Here is a 19,618-nt window from a genome sequence, read left to right on the forward strand (position 1 = left end):
CAGTACCCACCTCTCAGCCATAAAAGACATTTATTACAAACACTGCCTACAAAGGGGTCTCAGAATCAGCAGAGATCCCACCCACCCCACCATGGACTGTTCTCCCCCCTGCACTCTGGGAGGTGGTACAGGAGCCTCAGAGCCCGCACTACCAGGCTCACAAACAGCTCCTTTCCCCAAGCTGTTGCCCACCTGAACCTAGCTACCCACTGAATGTCTGTGGATATTTTTAAATATTTTGTACTCTTTTTTTTTTAAACTAATTTTTATCTTTTGGTCTTCATAAGTGTATATCTTATACTGTGTTTGCTGTGTTTGTCTATGTCTGTCTTGCACTGTTTGGTGAAGCTGCAGCCCTTATTTCATTTTTAACATGTGCCTGCACATTGTTTTTAATGATAATAAATTGAATTGAATTGAATTGAAATTAACTTTGTTGAATAGCAAGCTAAGTCGTGGAATCGCAGGCTCTACCACAAGGCTCTACCAGTATGCTTCTTCTCCACCCCTCGGGCATCCTCTCACTTTCCAAGATTGTGTTAAGCAATCTAGTTAAAACTCCACTGCCATCTCTCCTAAACATCTCCATGCCTCCACAGGTATGTCATCAGGACCAACTACCTTTCCACTCTTCATCCTCATTATAGCTGCCCTCACTTCCTCCTTGCTAATCCACTGCACTTCCTGATTCACTGTCCCCACATCATCCAACCTTCTTTCTCTCTCATTTTCTTCATTCATCAGTCCCTCTAAGTACTCCTCCCACCTTCTCAGTACACTCTCCTCGCTGGTCAGCACATTTCCATCTCTATCCTTATCTCCCTAACCTGCTGTACATCCTTCCCAGCTCAGTCCCTCTGTTTAGCCAATCGGTACAAGTTCTTTTCTCCTTCCTTAGTGTCTACCCTCTCATACAACTACCATACGCCTTTTCCTTTACCTTTGCCACCTCTCTCTTTGCTTTACGCTGCATCTTCTTGTACTCCTGTGAGTCCTGTCTACTTTCTTCATCTCTCTGACTATCCCACTTCTTCTTTGCCAACCTCTTCCTCTGTATACTTTGCTGTACTTCCTCATTCCACCACCAAGTCTCCTCGTCTTCGTTCATCTGTCCCGATGACACACCAAGTACCTTCCTAGCTGTCTCCCTCACTATTTCTGCAGTGCTTGCCCAGTCATCCGACAGCTCTTCACTACCACCCAGTGCCTGTCTTAACTCCTCCGCGAACTCCACACAACAGTCTTCCTTCTTCAACTTCCACCATTTGATCTTCGGCTCTGCCTTCACTTGCTTCCTCTTCTTGGTCTCCAAAGTCATCCTACAGACCACTATCCGATGCTGCCCAGCTATGTTCTCCCCTGTCACCACATTGCAGTCTCCAATCCCTTTCAGATTGTGCCTTCTACATAAGATATAGTCCACCTGTGTGCATTTTCCTCCACTCTTGTACATCAACCTGTGTTCTTCCCTCTACTTGAAATATGTATTCATCATAGCCATGTCCATCCTTTTCGCAAAATCCACCACCATCTGTCCTTCCACATTTCTCTCCTTGACACCATACCTACCCATCACCTCCTCATCACCTTTGTTCCCTTCAACAACATGCCCACTGAAGTCCGCTCCAATCACCACTCTCGGGTGGTGGAGAGTGTACCCGAGGGTACACTCTCCACCACTTCATCCAACTCACTCCAGAATTCTTCTTTCTCTTCTATCTCACACCCATTCATCAATACATCTTCGGTTTCCAGCTTCATACTCATTACTCTGTCTGACACGCTTCACCTCCAGCACACTCGACATATTCTTCCTTCAGAATTACCTCTACCCCATTTCTCCTCCCATTTGCACCATGGTAGAAGAGTTTGAATCCACCTCCGATGCTCCTGACCTTACTCCCCTTCCACCTGGTCTCTTGCACACACAGTATACCTACCTTTCTTCTTTTCATCATATCAGCCAGCTCTCTCCCTTTACCAGTCATAGTGTCAACATTCAAAGTTCAGACTCTCACCTCCACACTCCTACCCTTCCTCCTCTCTCGCTGCCTCTGACATGCCTTCCCCCTCTCCTTCTCCTTCACCCAACCGTAGCATAGTTTCTACCAGCACCCTGCTGGTTAACAGTACCAGTGGCGGTAATTTATAACCCGGGCCTCGACCGATCCAGTATGGAAATCTTATTTATGATCCGCATATTTGATTTGGCAAAGATTTTATGCTGGATGCCCATCCTGACGCAACCCTCCCCCATTATTTGGGCTTGGGACCGGCACTAAGAATGCACTGGCTTTTGCATCCTCAGTGGCTGTGTTGGATATCATCAAATCTACTCAGCTAAATACCAATGAGACTGAGTTCATGGTTGTGGCTTCTAAGGCGTTTCTCCAGAAGGTTGGAAATCTTCTCCTCAATGTGGATGGCTGCTCCATCTGCCCACCCCGAGAAATCTGCACTCTTGGTGTCATTCTCGACTCCACCCTTTCATTCCAGTCATACATCAAATCTGTCACCAAATTTGCTTCCTTTCACTTCAAGAACATCTCCAAACTCCGGCCATTACACTCGGACTCTGTGGCAGAGACCCTCATCCGTGCCTTCATCACCTCCCGTCTGGATTATTGCAATGGAGTCCTGTCTGGGGTACCTAGCAAAGCCCTAGACAGCTTTCAGTATGTGCAGAATTCAGCTGCTAGGTTGCTCACCCACACCAAGCCCTGGCAACATATCACTCCCACCCTTGTTCACCTCCACTGGTCAAATCCTGCATTTCTTATAAAATCCTCCCCCTCACCTATAAATCCCTCCATGCCCATATCCCCCAGTACCTATCAGACCTCCTCAACCCCTATATTCCATCCTGGAATCTGTGGTCCACAGACAAGGGCCTGCTTTCCATCCCCCACGCCAGCTTGCGGACTTTTGGGGATAGAGCCTTTAGTGTGGCAGCCCCCACCCTTTGGAACTCTATTCCAGCAGAGATCTGCAATGCTGCTTCTTTGGACAATTTTAAAAGACTACTGAAAACCTACCTTTTTACTAAGGCCTATGGTCTGTAGTCTTTTGATCTTTATTTTAATCTTTTTTTTTCTTATCTAGTGCTCCTTGAAAGGCGCTATACGAAACTAAGTTGTTGTTATTGTTGTTGTTGATTGGGTGGTGAGGGAAAAGATCTCTATCAGGTGCCGAGGCGAAGCCTCGAAGGTTATACCAATAGCAATAGTGAAGCCCATTAGAGTGTGGAGCATGTACCACAGGCATTGATCAGGACGGTCGCTTGTTGCAGTCGATCTCGCTCTTTTTTTAAATAATATTCTATTTGTTCTTACTGTTTAGTTTAGTTAGTTTAGTTTAAGTTTTATTCAGTCACCCACAATTAACAAATGTTTACAGTACAAACAATGTACTCAAAACAGTGACTGAAAAGGCACAGGCAGAAGCATAATGCTTATATTTAAGCCTGTCCTTTAGGACAAATAAAGCTACCCATCAACAGTTTTTACAAGACCAAATAAAGTTACAGAGTCTGTAGAAAAAAATAATGAAGCAACATCATAAAAAGGAAACAAAAAACCTTTACAAAATCATGGACACTTATAGCCCTCGAAACTTGCTTTACAAACCGTCCTCTTGAAAATCTGAAATGTACTACACCTTCTTAAATTAATATTAGCACCGTTCCATATTGAAACACCTAAAACAGATAAACATCTCCTTTTAATCTCCTTTTTAGCCTTTGGTACCGTAAATTTGCAGTCATCTCTTAAATCATACTTTGTCTCTTGAGATGAGAAAAACCTTTGTATGGTGACTGGGAGTAGATTTGATTTAGCTCTATACATTATTTGCATTGTTTTGTAATATAGCAGACCATTAAATTTCATAACATGCGATTTCATAAACAGTGGGTCAGTATGTTCATAATAGTCAACCTTATTAATAAGTCTTATGGCTCGTTTTTGTAAGAGAACTATTGCATTAACAGTTGTTTTATACGTTGATCCCCAGGCTTCAACACAGTATGATATATAAGGAAGTATGAGTGAGCAGTAAATAATATGTAAAGGCTTATAATTTAACGTGTTTCTTGATTTATACACAATTGCTATTGACTTAGAAATATTTCATTTTTTATATTGGACATGCTGTTTCCATGTTAATTTATGGTCAATAACCACCCCTAAGAATTTAATCTCGGTCACTCTTTCAATTTCAGCATCACATATTTTTAATTTAATATCTTTGTCAATTTCTTTTCGATTCCCGAAAACCATGAATTTTGTTTTTTTAATATTGAGTGACAATCTATTGACATCAAACCAGGTTTTGAGGGTTTTCAACTCTCTTTCAGTGGAAGACAATAGTTCCTGTAAATTATTACCAGAGCTATACATGTTTGTATCATCTGCAAAAACAATAAATTTCAACAAATCAGTAACATTGCTCTGCTATAGTCGGATGCATCAGTAATGGCGAGGAGGCTGAGTACAGGGCTGTGGTGGGAAACTTTGTCACATGGTGTGAGCAGAACAATCTGCAGCTCAATGTGACTAAGACAAAGGAGCTGGTTGTTGACCTGAGGAGGGACATGACACCAGTGACCCCTGTCTCCATCCAGGGGGTCAGTGTGGACACTGTGGAATACTATAAGTACCTGGGGGTGTATATAGACAATAAACTGGACTGGGCTAAGAACACTGATGCCCTCTACAAGAAGGGACAGAGCCGTCTCTACTTTTTGAGGAGGCTGAGGTCCTTCAAATCTGCCAGACAATGCTCAGGATGTGGTATGAGTCTGTGGTGGCCAGTGCTCTCCTGTTTGCTGTTGTGTGTTGGGGCAGCAGGTTGAGGGTGACGTTGTGGGGGTGGAACTGGATTATATGGCGGCAGCTTCCGAGAGGAGGATGCGGTTGAAATTACGTGCCATCATGGACAATGTCTCCCACCCACTCCATGACATGCTGGTTGGGCACAGGAGTACTTTTAGTAATAGACTCATTCTGCCAAAAAACACCACAGAGCACCACAGGAGGTCATTCCTGCCTGTGCCCATCAAACTTTACAACTCCTCCCTCAGACTCAAGCTGTCAGACACTCTGAGTTAATGGTCATTGGACTGGTCCTGTCGAGTTTTGTTTGTGCTGCTTGTTGTGTGCAGTATAGTGCAGTATAGATAGGGTGTTATGTGCACCATGCTTGTTAATAGATTTTGTTCTTATTTCTATTTATTATTTATCTTTTATTTCTGTTTGTTTCTGTTTCTATTTTCTTATCTTGTATCTTGTTAGTTTTTACTTATTAGAGCGTGAGTGTCTGTAATAGAACTCAATTTCCCCTCGAGGATAAATAAAGTATTCTGATTGTGATTCTGAAGGTTAGGGTTAGGCTGAGGTTAGGTTAAAAATCCTGCAAGTTTTGTAAATCTGGGGTTACTATCTAGCCATGACCCCAGCTGAAAGGTAGAGACACTATGTGTTAGGGATGGTAGCAAGTTATACAAACCCCAATTCCAATGAAGTTGGGACATTGTGTAAAATGTAAATAAAAACAATACAATGATTTGCAAATCATTGTCGACCTATATTCAATTGAATACACTACAAAGACAAGATGTTTAATGTTCAAACTGATAAACTTTGTTTTTTTGCAAATATTCACTCATTTTGAATTTGATGCCTGCAATACGTTCCAAAAATGCTGGGACAGGGGCATGTTCACCACTGTGTTACATCACCTTTCCTTTTAACAACACTCAATAAGCATTTGGGAACTGAGGACACTAATTGTTGAAGCTTTGTAGGTGGAATTCTTTCCCATTCTTGCTTGATGTACGACTTCAGTTGCTCAACAGTCCGGGGTCTCCGTTGTCGTATTTTGCGCTTCATAATGCGCCACACATTTTCAATGGGAGACAGGTCTGGACTGCAGGCAGGCCAGTCTAGTACCCGCACTCTTTTACTACGAAGCCACGCTGTTGGAACACGTGCAGAATGTGGCTTGGCTGAAATAAGCAGGGATATCCCTGAAAAAGACGTCGCTTGGATGGCAACATATGTTGCCATCCTGTATGTACCTTTCAGCATTAATGGTGCCTTCACAGATGTGCAAGTTACCCATGATGCCATGGGCACTAACACACCCCCATACCATCAAAGATCCTGGCTTTTGAACTTTGCGCTGATAACAATCTGGATGGTCCTTTTCCTCTTTAACACGGAGGACACGACGTCCATGATTTCTAAAAACAGTTTGAAATGTGGACTCGTCAGACCACAGCACACTTTTCCACTTTGCGTCAGTCCATCTCAGATGAGCTCGGACCCAGAGAAGCCGGCGGCGTTTCTGGGTGCTGTTGATATATGGCTTTCGCTTTGCATGGTAGAGTTTTAACTTGCACTTGTAGATGTAGCAACGAACTGTGTTAACTGACGATGGTTTTCCGAAGTGTTCCTGAGCCCACGTGGTAATATCCTTTACAGAATGATGTCGGTTTTTAATGCAGTGCCACCTGAGGGGTCGAAGGTCACAGCCATTCAATGTTGGTTTTCGGCCTTGCTGCTTACGTGCAGAGATTTCTCCGGATTCTCTGGATCTTTTGATGATGTTATGGACTGTAGATGATGAAATCCCTAAATTCCTTACAATTGTACGTTGAGAAACGTTGTTCTTAAACTGTTGGACTATTTGCTCACGCAGTTGTTCACAAAGTGGTGAACCTTACCCCATCCTTGCTTGTGAACGACTGAGCCTTTCGAGGATGCTCCTTATATACTCAATCATGACACTCACCTGTTTCCAATTAACCTGTTCACCTGTGGAATGTTCCAAACAGGTGTTTTTTGAGCATTCCTCAACTTTCCCAGTCTTTTGTTGCCCCTGTCCCAGCTTCATTGGAATGTGTTGCAGGCATCAAATTCAAAATGAGTGAATATTTGCAAAAAACAATAAAGTTTATCAGTTTGAACATTAAATATCTTGTCTTTGTAGTGTATTCAATTGAATATAGGTCGAAAAGGATTTGCAAATCATTGTATTCTGTTTTTATTCACGTTTTACACAACGCCCCAACTTCATTAGAATTGGGGTTTGTATATCCACATCTGTTATTTCCGTTTAGTCTATATCAGTAAAGACAACTGATGTAGCTGGCCCATTAATCAGAAAATGGATGTAGGACTCAAGTTTATATGTCACATTCAATTATTTTATTTACAATCAATTCATAGCTTTTTGCTTTTTTACATATCCTCAGAAAAATTGAGGGATCACTTCAAGTATAACCTACTATAATATTACAGTCTAAATTTCCCTCACTGTAAAATGTAAGGGAAAAACATACGTTCCATAATTTAGCATAACAATGCTCACTTTCTCTTTGGCTACTTACACAAGGACTTACATGGATGTGGATTCCACACATACGGAACACTAACATTCCAGTTGAGATACATTTATAGCAGGATGTTATGTGATTTCTATACATTATGAGTAGGCACCAACCTCTAGCTTTACACCTTGATTTCCCTCCAATGTCATAATATATGTAATATATAATTATATCATACGATATTAAAATAATAATAATGCCAATATCTGTCTATTATCATGATTAGCATGACATGGACAACTGCTAGTCCAAATGAATACATAAAAAATAAGGAATGGTTAGTTACTGTCAGCACATAATAGAAAGTACATATTTACAAGATTTGTGCAAAATCACAGCATAAGATAGCTTTTATTTGAAGGATCAGAAAATAAACTCACTGGTAAACTTTGAAGGAACATAAAAGAAAGAAAAGGGATCTATTTAAAGTATCATTAAGGGACAGGGTAGTGAGATGGAAAACAAAGGCTCATTCCAGAAGTCTTATACTAAATATTTTGAAGGGTATACATTCAGGCATAGATGATGAAGACCCATAGCCCCCATGAGAGCCACAACAGCTTGAGCTCTTCTAAACCTGGCACCACACCAGCAGGCCTGTGCATTGATCACACTGTCTCAGTCTTTCAGCTCATATTTGGCTGACTGCATTCTTTTCTGAGCTCTGAATGAAGGAGGGTTCCCATCGGCGCAACATGCTGCCCTTCAGGATGGTTTGCTGCTTCGTAATGAGGTAGATCTTGCGGAGGACGGCACGGCGGAGCAGTATGTACACCCAGGGATCCAGGATCTGGTTCCAGGAGGCCAGTCTGACGCCCATTACCATCAGGGTTTGGTAAGTGGACAGATCGTTTCCTATGGCGTCTCCATAGGAGTGCATTACTGACATGAGGCCAAAGATCTGCAGACATCAGACAGAATACTAACTTAACAGTTATTATACCAGAAAATGTGGTTTGAATGGGTTTATTGATACTCAGTATATGAAGATCTGACTTTCATAATCAATTGCAATTTGTCAAAAGGATCTGTGGTCATTGATAAGGAGCATTTTACATCAAAGTGTTATAAAAATAGTTCACATACTAAAAACACAAATTACTGCATTCAATAAGCTAATGTCTCATATCATGTGTATTGTGTGTCCCCAGTATAGAGTACTCATAGTAGACTTTGATCAGAAATGCTCTTGAAATACTTATCACCCTAAAAGTGATTTTAGGTTTTTGAGAGCTCAAGTACAAAGGGTGCTTAAAACTGTCAACTGTCCCCCATCTATGTCATCATCCCATTGTTTCTCTTGTAGCTCCTCCCCTACTCACCAGCAGAGGGCTCCAACAAATACAGGAGGTGACCATGATGCCTACCAGTTGCACCACCATCTCTATGTCATGGGACTTGGCTGACTGGTAGGAGCAGGGCTGCCTCCTGATCCGGGCTAGCACCAGTGTCAGACCGCTGATGGTGTTACACAGCATAGCCACTGCCAGTGAAGTAAGGCCCAGTCCAGAGAAAAGCACAACGAACGCCACGTCTCCCCCCTGGGTGTCCTCCAGTACTTTGATGAAGCACCAGGTCCCCGGGTACTGATAGGTATAGGAGCCGAGCTGAAAACAAGGCAGCATTGCCACGCAAAGAGCCGCCAGCCAAATGACAGAGAGTGAGATCTTGGTGCGGGTGGTGGTGACCAGGGACGAGTGCAGGAGAGGCTGGGTGACACCCAGACAGCGCTCAGCTGCCATGGCACACCCCAGAAAGAGTGGGCACAGCCCAAAGAACACCATGCTACCACCCAGGAACTGACACATGGCATCAGCCGAGTCATAGCCCTCAGCGGGCATCCCTCCAGAGAGATAAAGCCGGAGAACTAGAGCGCCGGGGATCACATGGCCCGTGAAGTCGGTGACCACCAGTGAACTGGCAAAGAGCAGGAAGGTCGCTTTGGAGCGCCGGCGCTGGAGGGAGTAGGCATTGGCCAGGATGAAGAGGGCCACAATGTTGGAGATGATGCCTAGGGTCATGGACATGATGGCTGCCATGGGGCCACTGGAGATGGGCTGGTCGATGGTGAGATTCCTCTGCTGAGAAAGCCCCTTCAGTGCCACCTCAGCCTCCACCTTTCCCTGACTGTTGTTTGAGAAAGGCAAGAGGTGGGAAGATGCTGACGAATTATAGTGGCCCACAGCCAACATCACTTAGCTTCAAAGGCTATTGAGGCCCATGCTTCAGGAAAGGCTGCAAGAAAAAGAGATTTAGTCTATCAATGCAAAAACAGAAGAACAAATTTTAAACAGTAAGCAGCACAGTGTGGGTAATTCATTTCTTAGGGGATTCTATATTCAACCTTTAATTTCTGTCATTTCTTTAATTAAATGTTGCATGGTAAAATCTGACTTTCCCCCATAACCCCCACATTAATTACTAAATATTTACCTGACGACATAATCAGAAATTTCCCCCAACAATTGTAAAATCTTGACATCTGTTCACTCCTGTGCTCCGAGGCAGACAAGTTAGAACAAGGGGCAAGTTTTAACATCTTCCACTGACAAGACACATTCCTCAAACTTCAGAGGCTGCAGACAAAACATATGGCAGCTTTTGGTCGAAGGGCTTGATGCACAATGGACCCTGAGTAAAGAAGCGTATTACATTTGGCTGGAGGTTATAAAATCAAACAGACCATAATAGTCGCACAACTTGAGGCAACACACAAAACAAATAATGATATTGTTGATTTGATATTGAACAGCCTGACAATGGATGAAATTTAGATTTTATATGTGTGTGTGTGTGTGTGTGTGTGTGTGTGTGTGTGTGTGTGTGTGTTGCTACCACGACTAAGTGCACACACGCAAAAAAATACTTATATATATATATACCACCACTGCTAAGTGCACACAGACACAAACGCACACACACAAATTTCCCCGTCAGTTATCCTATGGATAAACCTAAAGATAGATGCAAAACAAATATGATCAGTGTTTCTTACAATATATCTTCTTCTTCTTTCAGATTCTCACAATATATGTTCCGTATTAATTCAACACATATTGTTCAGGCTATCTGTCCTGTCAGCTGAGAGACACTCCATCCAACCCTTCATTTAATTTAGTTTTCTTTATCTTCCTTTTACAGCTGCAGTCTCTGCTTTTGAGTCTCCTTCCCAAGTTTATTTCTACCGCTAGCTTTATAGCTCTGGCTTGATTCTACAATTGATCTCGGCTCACCAAGGTTAGAGGTCCTTCTCAGTCAAGGTATACCAAATCAAGATGAGGTTTTCGCCAGACTAATAGTCCTTCTCAGAGGGAGTAATCCCAGTTGGCACTCTGGCCAGTTTTGAGCGGGCACTTCACCGAGCCGGCACCGACAAACAAAAGCCATCGATGAAAAAAAACACGTTTCCGTGCGCTATGTTCGACGATAAGTCCCAAAATGAAACGAGTCACTTCGCACTGATGTCCGTGGAGGTAGTAAATCCATGCGCTGGATTTGCTTGGTAACAGTCCAGGTTATCTCCGCCGTTCTTAAACAGCTGCTCCCCCACCTCCGCTCCGTCCCTCCGGGCGGCCCCGCAGCAGTGGAGCCAACTTCACCGCCGAAGCCTCTTATTTATACGCAGCCCTGCGTTACCGCGTGTGCTTCACGGTGGATGTCGTGTAAATCTTCACGCTTTCATGTCGGCACACTTTAGCTACATGGCGTTGAAGTATTTTTTGTTGTTGTTGAGTGTTTCATATAATATATTATTGCTCACATATATGCCTTTTTCTAATCGACGCCGGGTTGTAGAAACCAAAATCGGGCCTGCTCCGAAGACTCAGCAAAACTTAAAATAATAATACTAATACTAATACTAATAATACTAATACTACTACTAATAATAATAATAACTGTATTTATAGAGCACTTTTCAAGCAATAATCACAAAGTGTTTTCCAGGGTTAAGAAATTCAAAATAAAGGCAATATTAGAGAACAAATGCAAGAGGTAGATAATGAAACATATGAAAACTTGTGCGTATACATATGCATATAAATACACAATTTAACACATAAGCAACAATTAGGGACAACTCCAAGAGATACATAATGAAACATGCACACATCTGCATACACATAATACACTATATACATCTTTATCTACTAATTTTATTTTTAGAAATCTGCTGCAGTTTGTCACGCACATAAGTCGCTTCGTGTTTAGAATGGCGGGTCGTTTTTTTTTTTTGCTGATTTTCCAGAATATTCTTCCTGAGAAACCGAATTTATATTCACTCTGTTAATCTTCAGTGGCGTGGGTCTGTCTTCTTTTTTTTTTTACTGAATTGAATCAAATGAACATATCGGTTTTTACTGCCCAGTTCTCAGCAGTGTGCTCAAAATATAAATTAACAACCAAAGCATGTCGAATGTCCTCTTATTACTATAGTGTTTATGAAGTTAATTCAGAGGGATCTGTCGATGCTTATCGCTCCAGATGGTCTCTGAGATGCATCATGGGTAGGTGAGATATTAACACATTACATTATGACATTAGACATTACACATACATTAATTCATAACACATACAAAAAGTTCATTATGGAAATGTGATATATTTTTGAGTTGAGAAATCTGCACACACACTGAGCAATATTGGAAACTGAGGGAAGAACTATGGAAAAAATAACCTTCATGCTGAATTAAGATCTAGACTCTTCAAGGCTTCAGAAACATCCTGAGGTGCTTTTGCCGGCATTAAGGAAACCATGCTTACTTTTACTCATCTTCTAGATTGAAGTTTCAGAAGGAGAAGAAGCTGTGAGGTCAGACAGACTGTATCAGGGAGACGTCTGAGGTTTGGGTTCTTCTGCAGCCTGCTGTGTTGGTTGGATGCCTGCTGGAGACGGATGCAGGTGAAGCCTGCAAACCTCAGTCAGACACGCCGCAGAGGGACAACAGTCACTGAAGCAGGGAAGAAACTGGAGCGAGTGGGACAGAGAAATGATGAAGGTTTGAGAAGTGAAGCAATGATGTTAATGGTCTTCATTTAGCTGATGAGCTGACTGGTGGGTGGCTGTGTTTGGTGTTTGTTTTGACAGTCATGGCAAGATTACACTCGCCAGAAGCATCAAAATATGAAAAGAATCCCACAAAAGATAAGCTTTGTTCACTCACAGGGTGAGAAATAGTTTATAGAGAAGTTAGAGATATGATGTGAAAAATGATAAAGACCTTTATTGGGGGTAAAAACCATGAAATGCTGAAAAGTGTTCAGGGTTTTACTTTTAAAGATTTTATTAATATTACATCAGGATGATCGTGTAGTTTTATACCCATCTCTCAGATCTAATAGTACAAAACTAACATAACTGAAAGCACCCCCTGTTGTTGGGCTGTTTTCTATTCATTTGGCCACACGTCATCGGTGTATCATCATCATCATCATCACCGGCGGTCACTCGGGGTCGAGTATGACCATCTTCCCTCTGGGTCCTAAAGTGATTTTTTTTTATTTTGATATACTCTATTGATCCCTGTGGGGAAATTATGCTCTGCATTTAACCCATGCCAGCTGTGTAGCTAGGAGCAGCGGGCAGCCGCTGTGCAGCATCCGGGGACCAACTCCAGTTTGTCTTGCCGTGCCTCGGTCAAGGGCACAGACAGGAGTATTAACCCTAACATGCATGTCTTTTTGATGGTGGGGGAAAGTGGAGCACCCAGAGAAAACCCACCGCAGACACGGGGAGAACATGCAAACTCCACACAGAGGATGACCCCAAAGTTGGACAACCCCGGGGTTCGAACCCAGGACCTTCTTGCTGTGAGGCAACAGCATTAACCACTGCACCACTGTGGGTGGGTGTAGAGGCCAATCCTGGAGCTGCATAATGGGAGGACACCTGCGGGTGACAGCTTTTTACGTGGAGTGGCTGATGCACCTGCAGCCACCATATTCCTTGGGAGGGGGTGGTCAGAGTCCAATGGCATGGAGAACCAAGATGATTGGGGACCACCCTCTGTTGCAGCCTTCATCCACCTTCACCGCCATTGTAACCTGGAGACATCTTCCGCCAGTTCCACTGTTGAGGTCTTTGTTGTCTCACAATTCATCTGGTACCTCCCCCTTGACCGATCTGCCTTGGGTGACCCTACCAGGAGCCAAGCTCCAGACAGCACAGCTCTTGGGATCATTGGTACACGCAGGCTTCTCCACCACAACAAGGTGGCAATCCATGTATATGTTGTTTTGTATATTATGTGTGGTCACACAATATACAAAACTACAACTGAGCAGTCTTAAACATGCACTTAACCAAAGACGCTCAACTGCGACAGGACCCACATTGACTTCAAATCCTTCAGAGGGAAGACAGGTTCTGAAAACAGAGATGGTATGAAAAAACACTGAAGGCCTAAAATCCAAAAAACACCTCAACCCTTCCTCATTAGTGCATTTCATATTAGCGATCACTTATTGATCTTCCAGGACCTAAGATTTATTTAAATATTCACTGTCTTCCCTTTCCAGGGCACTTTTTAAACCCAGAGTCACAGTTAAATACTATGAACGGAGACACCCCCCCCCTTCTTCTCCATCATTTACCCTTACAGACGGGGCCATTTGGCCTCAGTAAATCGATGGTTTTGCCAATACCAAGTATACAACCCTTCCCCATCCGCTGACCGCAGAATAATTGTACAAAAGAAAAAGCCCACCACCTCACGAGGTCCCCCAGAGGTCTCTCTGATGGGAGCACCCTCTCATGGAGAACACATTTGATGGATGAGTTGGAAAAGCTGCGAGTTAGATCTTCCTCTATTCATACATGTGGAAATGTGGTGTTTAAGTAACGCAGTCCTGTCCTGGTCCTGGTTTATCTCAATCATTCCATATTTACATCTCCAGTTTCTCCCACTGATGTGCACATGCACGTGCACACCGTCACACACACCATCCAGCTGTTTGACCCCAACCTTGAGATCAATGCTCGACTACTTTAGCTGTATTTATGGTGATTCTGCTCATTTCCTATTCCATGAAAACTCTGATGTCAAGGGGAGTGATTAGATTATTTTTCACCCTTAGAATAACCTTTCAAGCCATCAGTATTTGTGGTTTCCCAAAATCTATTCTGTCCAGCACTTGCAATCTTGGAAAAAAAGAAAATCCAAACTATGGCGAGACCATTGGGTCTCATAATAATGGCTTACTTTGCCAGACTGTTCACATCCAAAGACATGCTGCCAACTTATTAACCAAACTATGTGACATCACATAAATTCATTCAGAACAGCAAAGATACAGCAGGTTATGCACTTGTGCATTTTCCAGTGACATTTTAAGGAAATGCTGCCTATAATGATTGGAAAGCCACATGCTATCTGTCTAGCCACTTTAGAGTCAACACGTAGAGAGGAAAATATGGGATGGCCGCATGACAAAATGCAAATGTATGCTGAAAAGGATAGCCATAGGGAGGCACAAACAGTTGAGTGGAAATGGAACGAACCTCCGGTCTCTGCAGATCTGCTGAGAATGAAGACTGTTCTGCGTTAAAGTGAACTCTGTAGAGGCACTTGTCCTACAAGTGTCCACAACCAACGTGTTGTGAAAAGTTCAAGCAGACTCAACTAGTTGTAGGTCATTTTTGAATATTACAGCAATTGTTTTGACATTAGATGACAAATTTTCAGTGCAGCAATGAGGTCAGCCATGAAATTGAAACATAGACTATATACATGTATGAAATAAGCCCCACCATTTGTCATAAGGTATAACCATACACTATTACTCAAAGCACTCACACATTATTTTTTATGCGTATTTTTAATGATTTCCGCTTCCGGTCTGGGAGGATGGCGGTGCAAATTCACATTTGCAGTGGCCTCACCCAGTACCGGTGTGGGAAGATGGTGGCGCAAACTTACGTTCGTGGCAGCCTCCCCCTGTACCATCTATGCAGTAACAATGATCCCAAGAGCTATGCCATCCGGAGCTTGACTCCTGGTAGGGTCACCCAAAGTGGATAGGTCAAGGGGGAGGTTCCTGAGGAAGCGCGATCCAACAAAGACCTCAACAGAGGAACTGGTGGAAGATCTCTTCAGGTCACAATGGCAGTGAAGGTGGATGAAGGCTGCATCAGAGGGTGGTCCCCAATCGTCTTAGTTCTCCATGCCACTGGACTCTTGCATGGAGTCGTGGTAGCTGCAGGCGCATCAGCCACTCCATGTAAAAAAACTGTCACATACAGGAATCCTCCTATTATACGGCTCCAGGATTGGCCTCTACACCCACCTGATGACTCAGAGGGACCCAGAGGGAGGACGGTCATACTCGACACCGATTGACCGTCGATGATGGGGATGATGATGATGATTTTTATGGACTGATTTGAGGCATTGAGACCAATTGTTTGTCAAAACACCCATTCTGCACTTTAAAAATCCCCTCATATTCCTCTCAAATATGCAGGAAAGCATGTCTTGACTTTAAGAGTCTTTTGAGAGGCTTCTCTGTGTTGACACAGCTGACAATGTGCTGGGCCAGTAGGCTACTCGAGTGAACACAACAACAGCTGTTGTACAGGAACTGGCCTATTCAGTTTGCCTTTTTACACTGCCACAATATAACCCCGGATGTGTCAAGCTCTGATAGGAAGCATAAAGCTGTTGGAGCTGATGGTACATAAATAGGGTAAGTCAGATGTTGCACAATACTGTACATTCAGATTTCACAGTAGCTTATCCAAATTCAAATACTTTATCTTTCCAGCACTAAAAGCACTGCCTTTAGTACACTGTGCTATGTCTAAACAGGGTCTAAGGGAGTACTTAAAAGAATGTATTCTTTGCACATCTGGAGCTTATACAGCAACAGCCTTCTCAGCTGTCAATCTTGATTTAGACCAGCATCTATCAATGGTGTGAGATGAGACGGATGAGATGTTTACTTTACAACTTGGAACTAATGTATGGTGCATGTCTTCCTCTCTGCCATGGATGCAAATTATCCATTACGACACCTCCACTGGACCTGATTCATTAATTTAACTCTAATTTCTTATGCAGCACACCTGATGTGGCGCAATACTTGACCAATATACTGTAATAGTCATCCCAGACAGCAGCATATTGTGGACCATTATAAACAATTATCAAAATACCTATAAGGCTGTTTGATGTCACTTCCATTTTCCTCCCCATTGCCTGGTCCCCCCTTCTCTGTCACCTGTCCTGATGGAAGATTTAGTCAAATATAAGAAATCGATGAATACTAAAGTTGGGACTGAATCTTGTTAGGAATTATAATGTGTGTATATATATATATATATATATATATATATATATATATATATACACACACACACACACATACACACACACACACGTATATACGTATATATATACACGTATATATATATATATATACGTATATATATACGTATATATGTATATAAACGTGGAAAGGAAGAATGTAAATTAATAAGACATGGTAAGATTCACTGTTGTAATATGTACACTATGCTGTGCTGTACAAGTTGAAATGTGTGTGTGAATGTTTTAAACGATGCATCATCACCATCAAGTTGTTATATTAAAGCCATGCAATAGATTGACCTCCTATAAGCAGGGAATGAACCTCCTGCATTCATTCCCTGCTTATAGGCCCTATGCTGTTATCTCCTTCCTCTCTCCACCTGAGAAGAGGTACGGGATTCTGGCTAGTAGACAACTGGTGAAGCTGGACCTCAAAGAGTAGCTTGTGTGGTGCCATCTTTGACCGTGCATGGACCTGCTGGTGTTGATCAGGCCTAGCAAAGTGACACATTATTTCTTTGGTGATGCTGGGAGGCAGCAGGTTGGAGAGGATAATGAGATCGTGCGCCTTTTTAAGGAAATTAAGTTATGAAGTTTAGAACATTTGATAATGAGGAAGGGCGGCACGGTGGCGCGGTCGCCTCACAGCAAGAAGGTCCTGGTTTCAAGCCCCAGGGTAGTCCAACCTTGGTGGGTCATCCTGGGTTGTCCTCTGTGTGGAGTATGCATGTTCTCTCCGTGTCTGCGTGGGTTTCCTCCAGGGGCTGCGGTTTTCTCCCACAGTCCAAAGACATGCAAGTCAGGTGAATTGGCCGTACTAAATTGTCCCTAGGAATGAATGGGTGTGTGTATGTGTGTGTGTCGGCCCTGTGATGGCCTGGTGGCCTGTCCAGGGTGTCTCCCCGCCTGCTGCCCAATGACTGCTGGAATAGGCTCCAGCATCCCCGCAACCCTGAGAGCAGGATAAGCGGTTAAGATAATGGATGGATGGATGGATAATGAGGAATATCGGCTGCACTGGAACAACTTATACATCAGAGTGAATTTCCGCCCCCCTTTTCTCCCCAGTTGTATCCATCCAATCACCCCACTCTTCCAAGCCATCCCTGTCGCTGTTCCACCCCCTCTGCAGATCTGAGGATGGCTGCAGACCACCACATGCCTCCTCCAATACATGTGGAGTCACCAGCCGCTTCTTTTCACCTGACAGTGAGGAGTTTTACAAGTGGGATGTAGCGCATTGGAGGATCGCACTATTCCTCCCAGTTCCCCCTCCACACCCACCCCCACCCCCCCGAACAGACGCCCCGACCGACCAGAGGAGGCACTAGTGCAGTGACCAGGACACATACCCACATCCGGCTTCCCACCCACAGACACGACCAATTGTGTCTGTAGGGACCCCCGACCAAGCCGGAGGTAACACGGGGATTCGAAGTGGCGATCCCCATGTTGATAGGCAACGGAATTGACTGCTACGCTACCCGGACTGCCCCGGAGTGAAATATAAAAATTTATTTAGTGTGTCTAGAAAAAAAAGTTTTTCGAAACTTAGTCAGTGATGGCATCATGTGGTTTCAAGCCTTGCTTTAGTTTTCAGTAACTGATATCATTGTAAGCTCAGTTTTCACATTCTAATGCTGAGCTATGAGGGTGTGAGTGATGCTGTGTGCCAAGCCAAGCAGCCGAGTGTCTTACATTAAAGAATTGAGTGTAGTACACTGCACGAAATGTAATGTGACTGTAAAGCCCACTGGTACTAAATTGTGATCCAGGCTGATACAAATAAATTTGACTTGATTTTTAATTGAGTATAGAGCCGAATGTCCTACTGTCTCTGATTCTAAAACCAGGGGTTTCAGCATAACAGTGGCATCCTTCATTTCCTTTATTCATTATAACCTTTTGCAGTTTAATCAAAAAAAAAAATATATATATATATATTTCAAGTTACAGGCACTTTCATATACAGCCTAAACCTCATAACAGACTAAACCTCATAACAATATTCAATTACAGGTTTTGAGGGGCTAAATAATTTCACATTTTTGGGCCATACTGACTAAAGTGCATGTGCTAAATTAAACTTAACTCCTTTTCTGGACAAGTATGACACCTTTTTGTCTCCATTAGAGAACTTTGGACTCCAGCTATGTTTAACATACATAACATACACATACCTGAACCACTCAGTGTGCAGTAAGAGTTATGGTCCTTCGCATCCCAAATAACTCACAAACCTTCAAAATCCTCAGATGTAAAACCAATGTTATGACATGTTATTATAGAAATGATCACCCATTGCAAGCACAGAAAAGTGTGTGTGTAATGAGAGGCATTAACTTTGAAGTTAAAAAAAAAGAAGCTTTTTCTGCACCTCTTGAAATATGCCAGTTCCACATTCACATTGCAAGGGCAGTAATAATAGTGATAACACATTTGCAGTGCATTGCTTATCTCTGCCCGCTCAGCACAAAGATAACAGAAACTGGGCTGCTGAGGTGAGACAACCTATTTTTTACCACAGGGAACACTTGTACCGATGACACCACCCTCCATATCCCTCACAGACCACACATCTGCCTCTTTTGCTGATGTCTTCAGCGGTCAAAGTGAAGTGCTGGCCTCTTCACGGTGACAAATGAAGGTTCCTTGTCAGTGAGTATAGAGGAAGAGAGGCAATAATTAAAGTGGACCCGTGAAAAGGCAAGATTTAGTAACCAAAGACTGCCCGTCATGCCAGCAGAGGAAATGAGAGTCAGCAAATTCAATGAGAGGTGGTGGGTTGTTTACCCACCCACACACCATCTCTCCTTCACTTATCCAATCCATTACGCACACAAGCACACATTGTTGTGAAGGCCACTGAAGCAAATTTGTAATTTGTGATAATGGGCTATACAAATAAAAACGACTTGACTTG

At 43.0% G+C, this 19,618-nt stretch overlaps 1 protein-coding gene across 6 annotated transcripts; it reads right to left on the reverse strand.

The window, feature by feature from the left end:
- Positions 1-7,191: 7,191 nt before the first annotated feature.
- On the reverse strand, positions 7,192-15,370 carry ptger1a (prostaglandin E receptor 1a (subtype EP1)). 6 transcript variants are annotated; one of them, XM_056280221.1, is made up of 5 exons: positions 15,307-15,370; positions 12,152-12,356; positions 9,824-9,966; positions 8,713-9,625; positions 7,192-8,291 (listed from the first exon to the last, which is right to left on the reverse strand). In XM_056280221.1, the coding sequence occupies exons 4-5, from the start codon at positions 9,580-9,582 to the stop codon at positions 8,022-8,024; spliced, it is 1,140 nt and encodes a 379-aa protein (XP_056136196.1). In that variant the 5' UTR covers positions 9,583-9,625; positions 9,824-9,966; positions 12,152-12,356; positions 15,307-15,370; the 3' UTR covers positions 7,192-8,021. The 6 variants fall into 6 exon arrangements, with proteins under 6 accessions (XP_056136196.1, XP_056136194.1, XP_056136195.1 ...); XM_056280219.1 differs by having other exon boundaries at positions 9,824-10,021; XM_056280220.1 differs by lacking the exon at positions 15,307-15,370 and adding an exon at positions 13,110-13,318 and having other exon boundaries at positions 9,824-10,021.
- Between the last annotated feature and the right edge of the window lie 4,248 nt (positions 15,371-19,618).

The sequence above is a fragment of the Lampris incognitus genome, chromosome 5 (genome assembly GCF_029633865.1).
Source record: "Lampris incognitus isolate fLamInc1 chromosome 5, fLamInc1.hap2, whole genome shotgun sequence".
Classification (NCBI taxonomy): Eukaryota; Metazoa; Chordata; class Actinopteri; order Lampriformes; family Lampridae; genus Lampris; species Lampris incognitus.

Coding starts and splice junctions, on each gene's coding strand:
- ptger1a (XM_056280223.1), bottom strand. CDS start 9,582: ATGTTGGCTGTGGGCCACTATAATTCGTCAGCATCTTCCCACCTCTTG. Junction 8,292..8,712: donor TTTGTTGGAGCCCTCTGCTG/GTGAGTAGGGGA, acceptor TGATGTCTGCAG/ATCTTTGGCCTCATGTCAGT.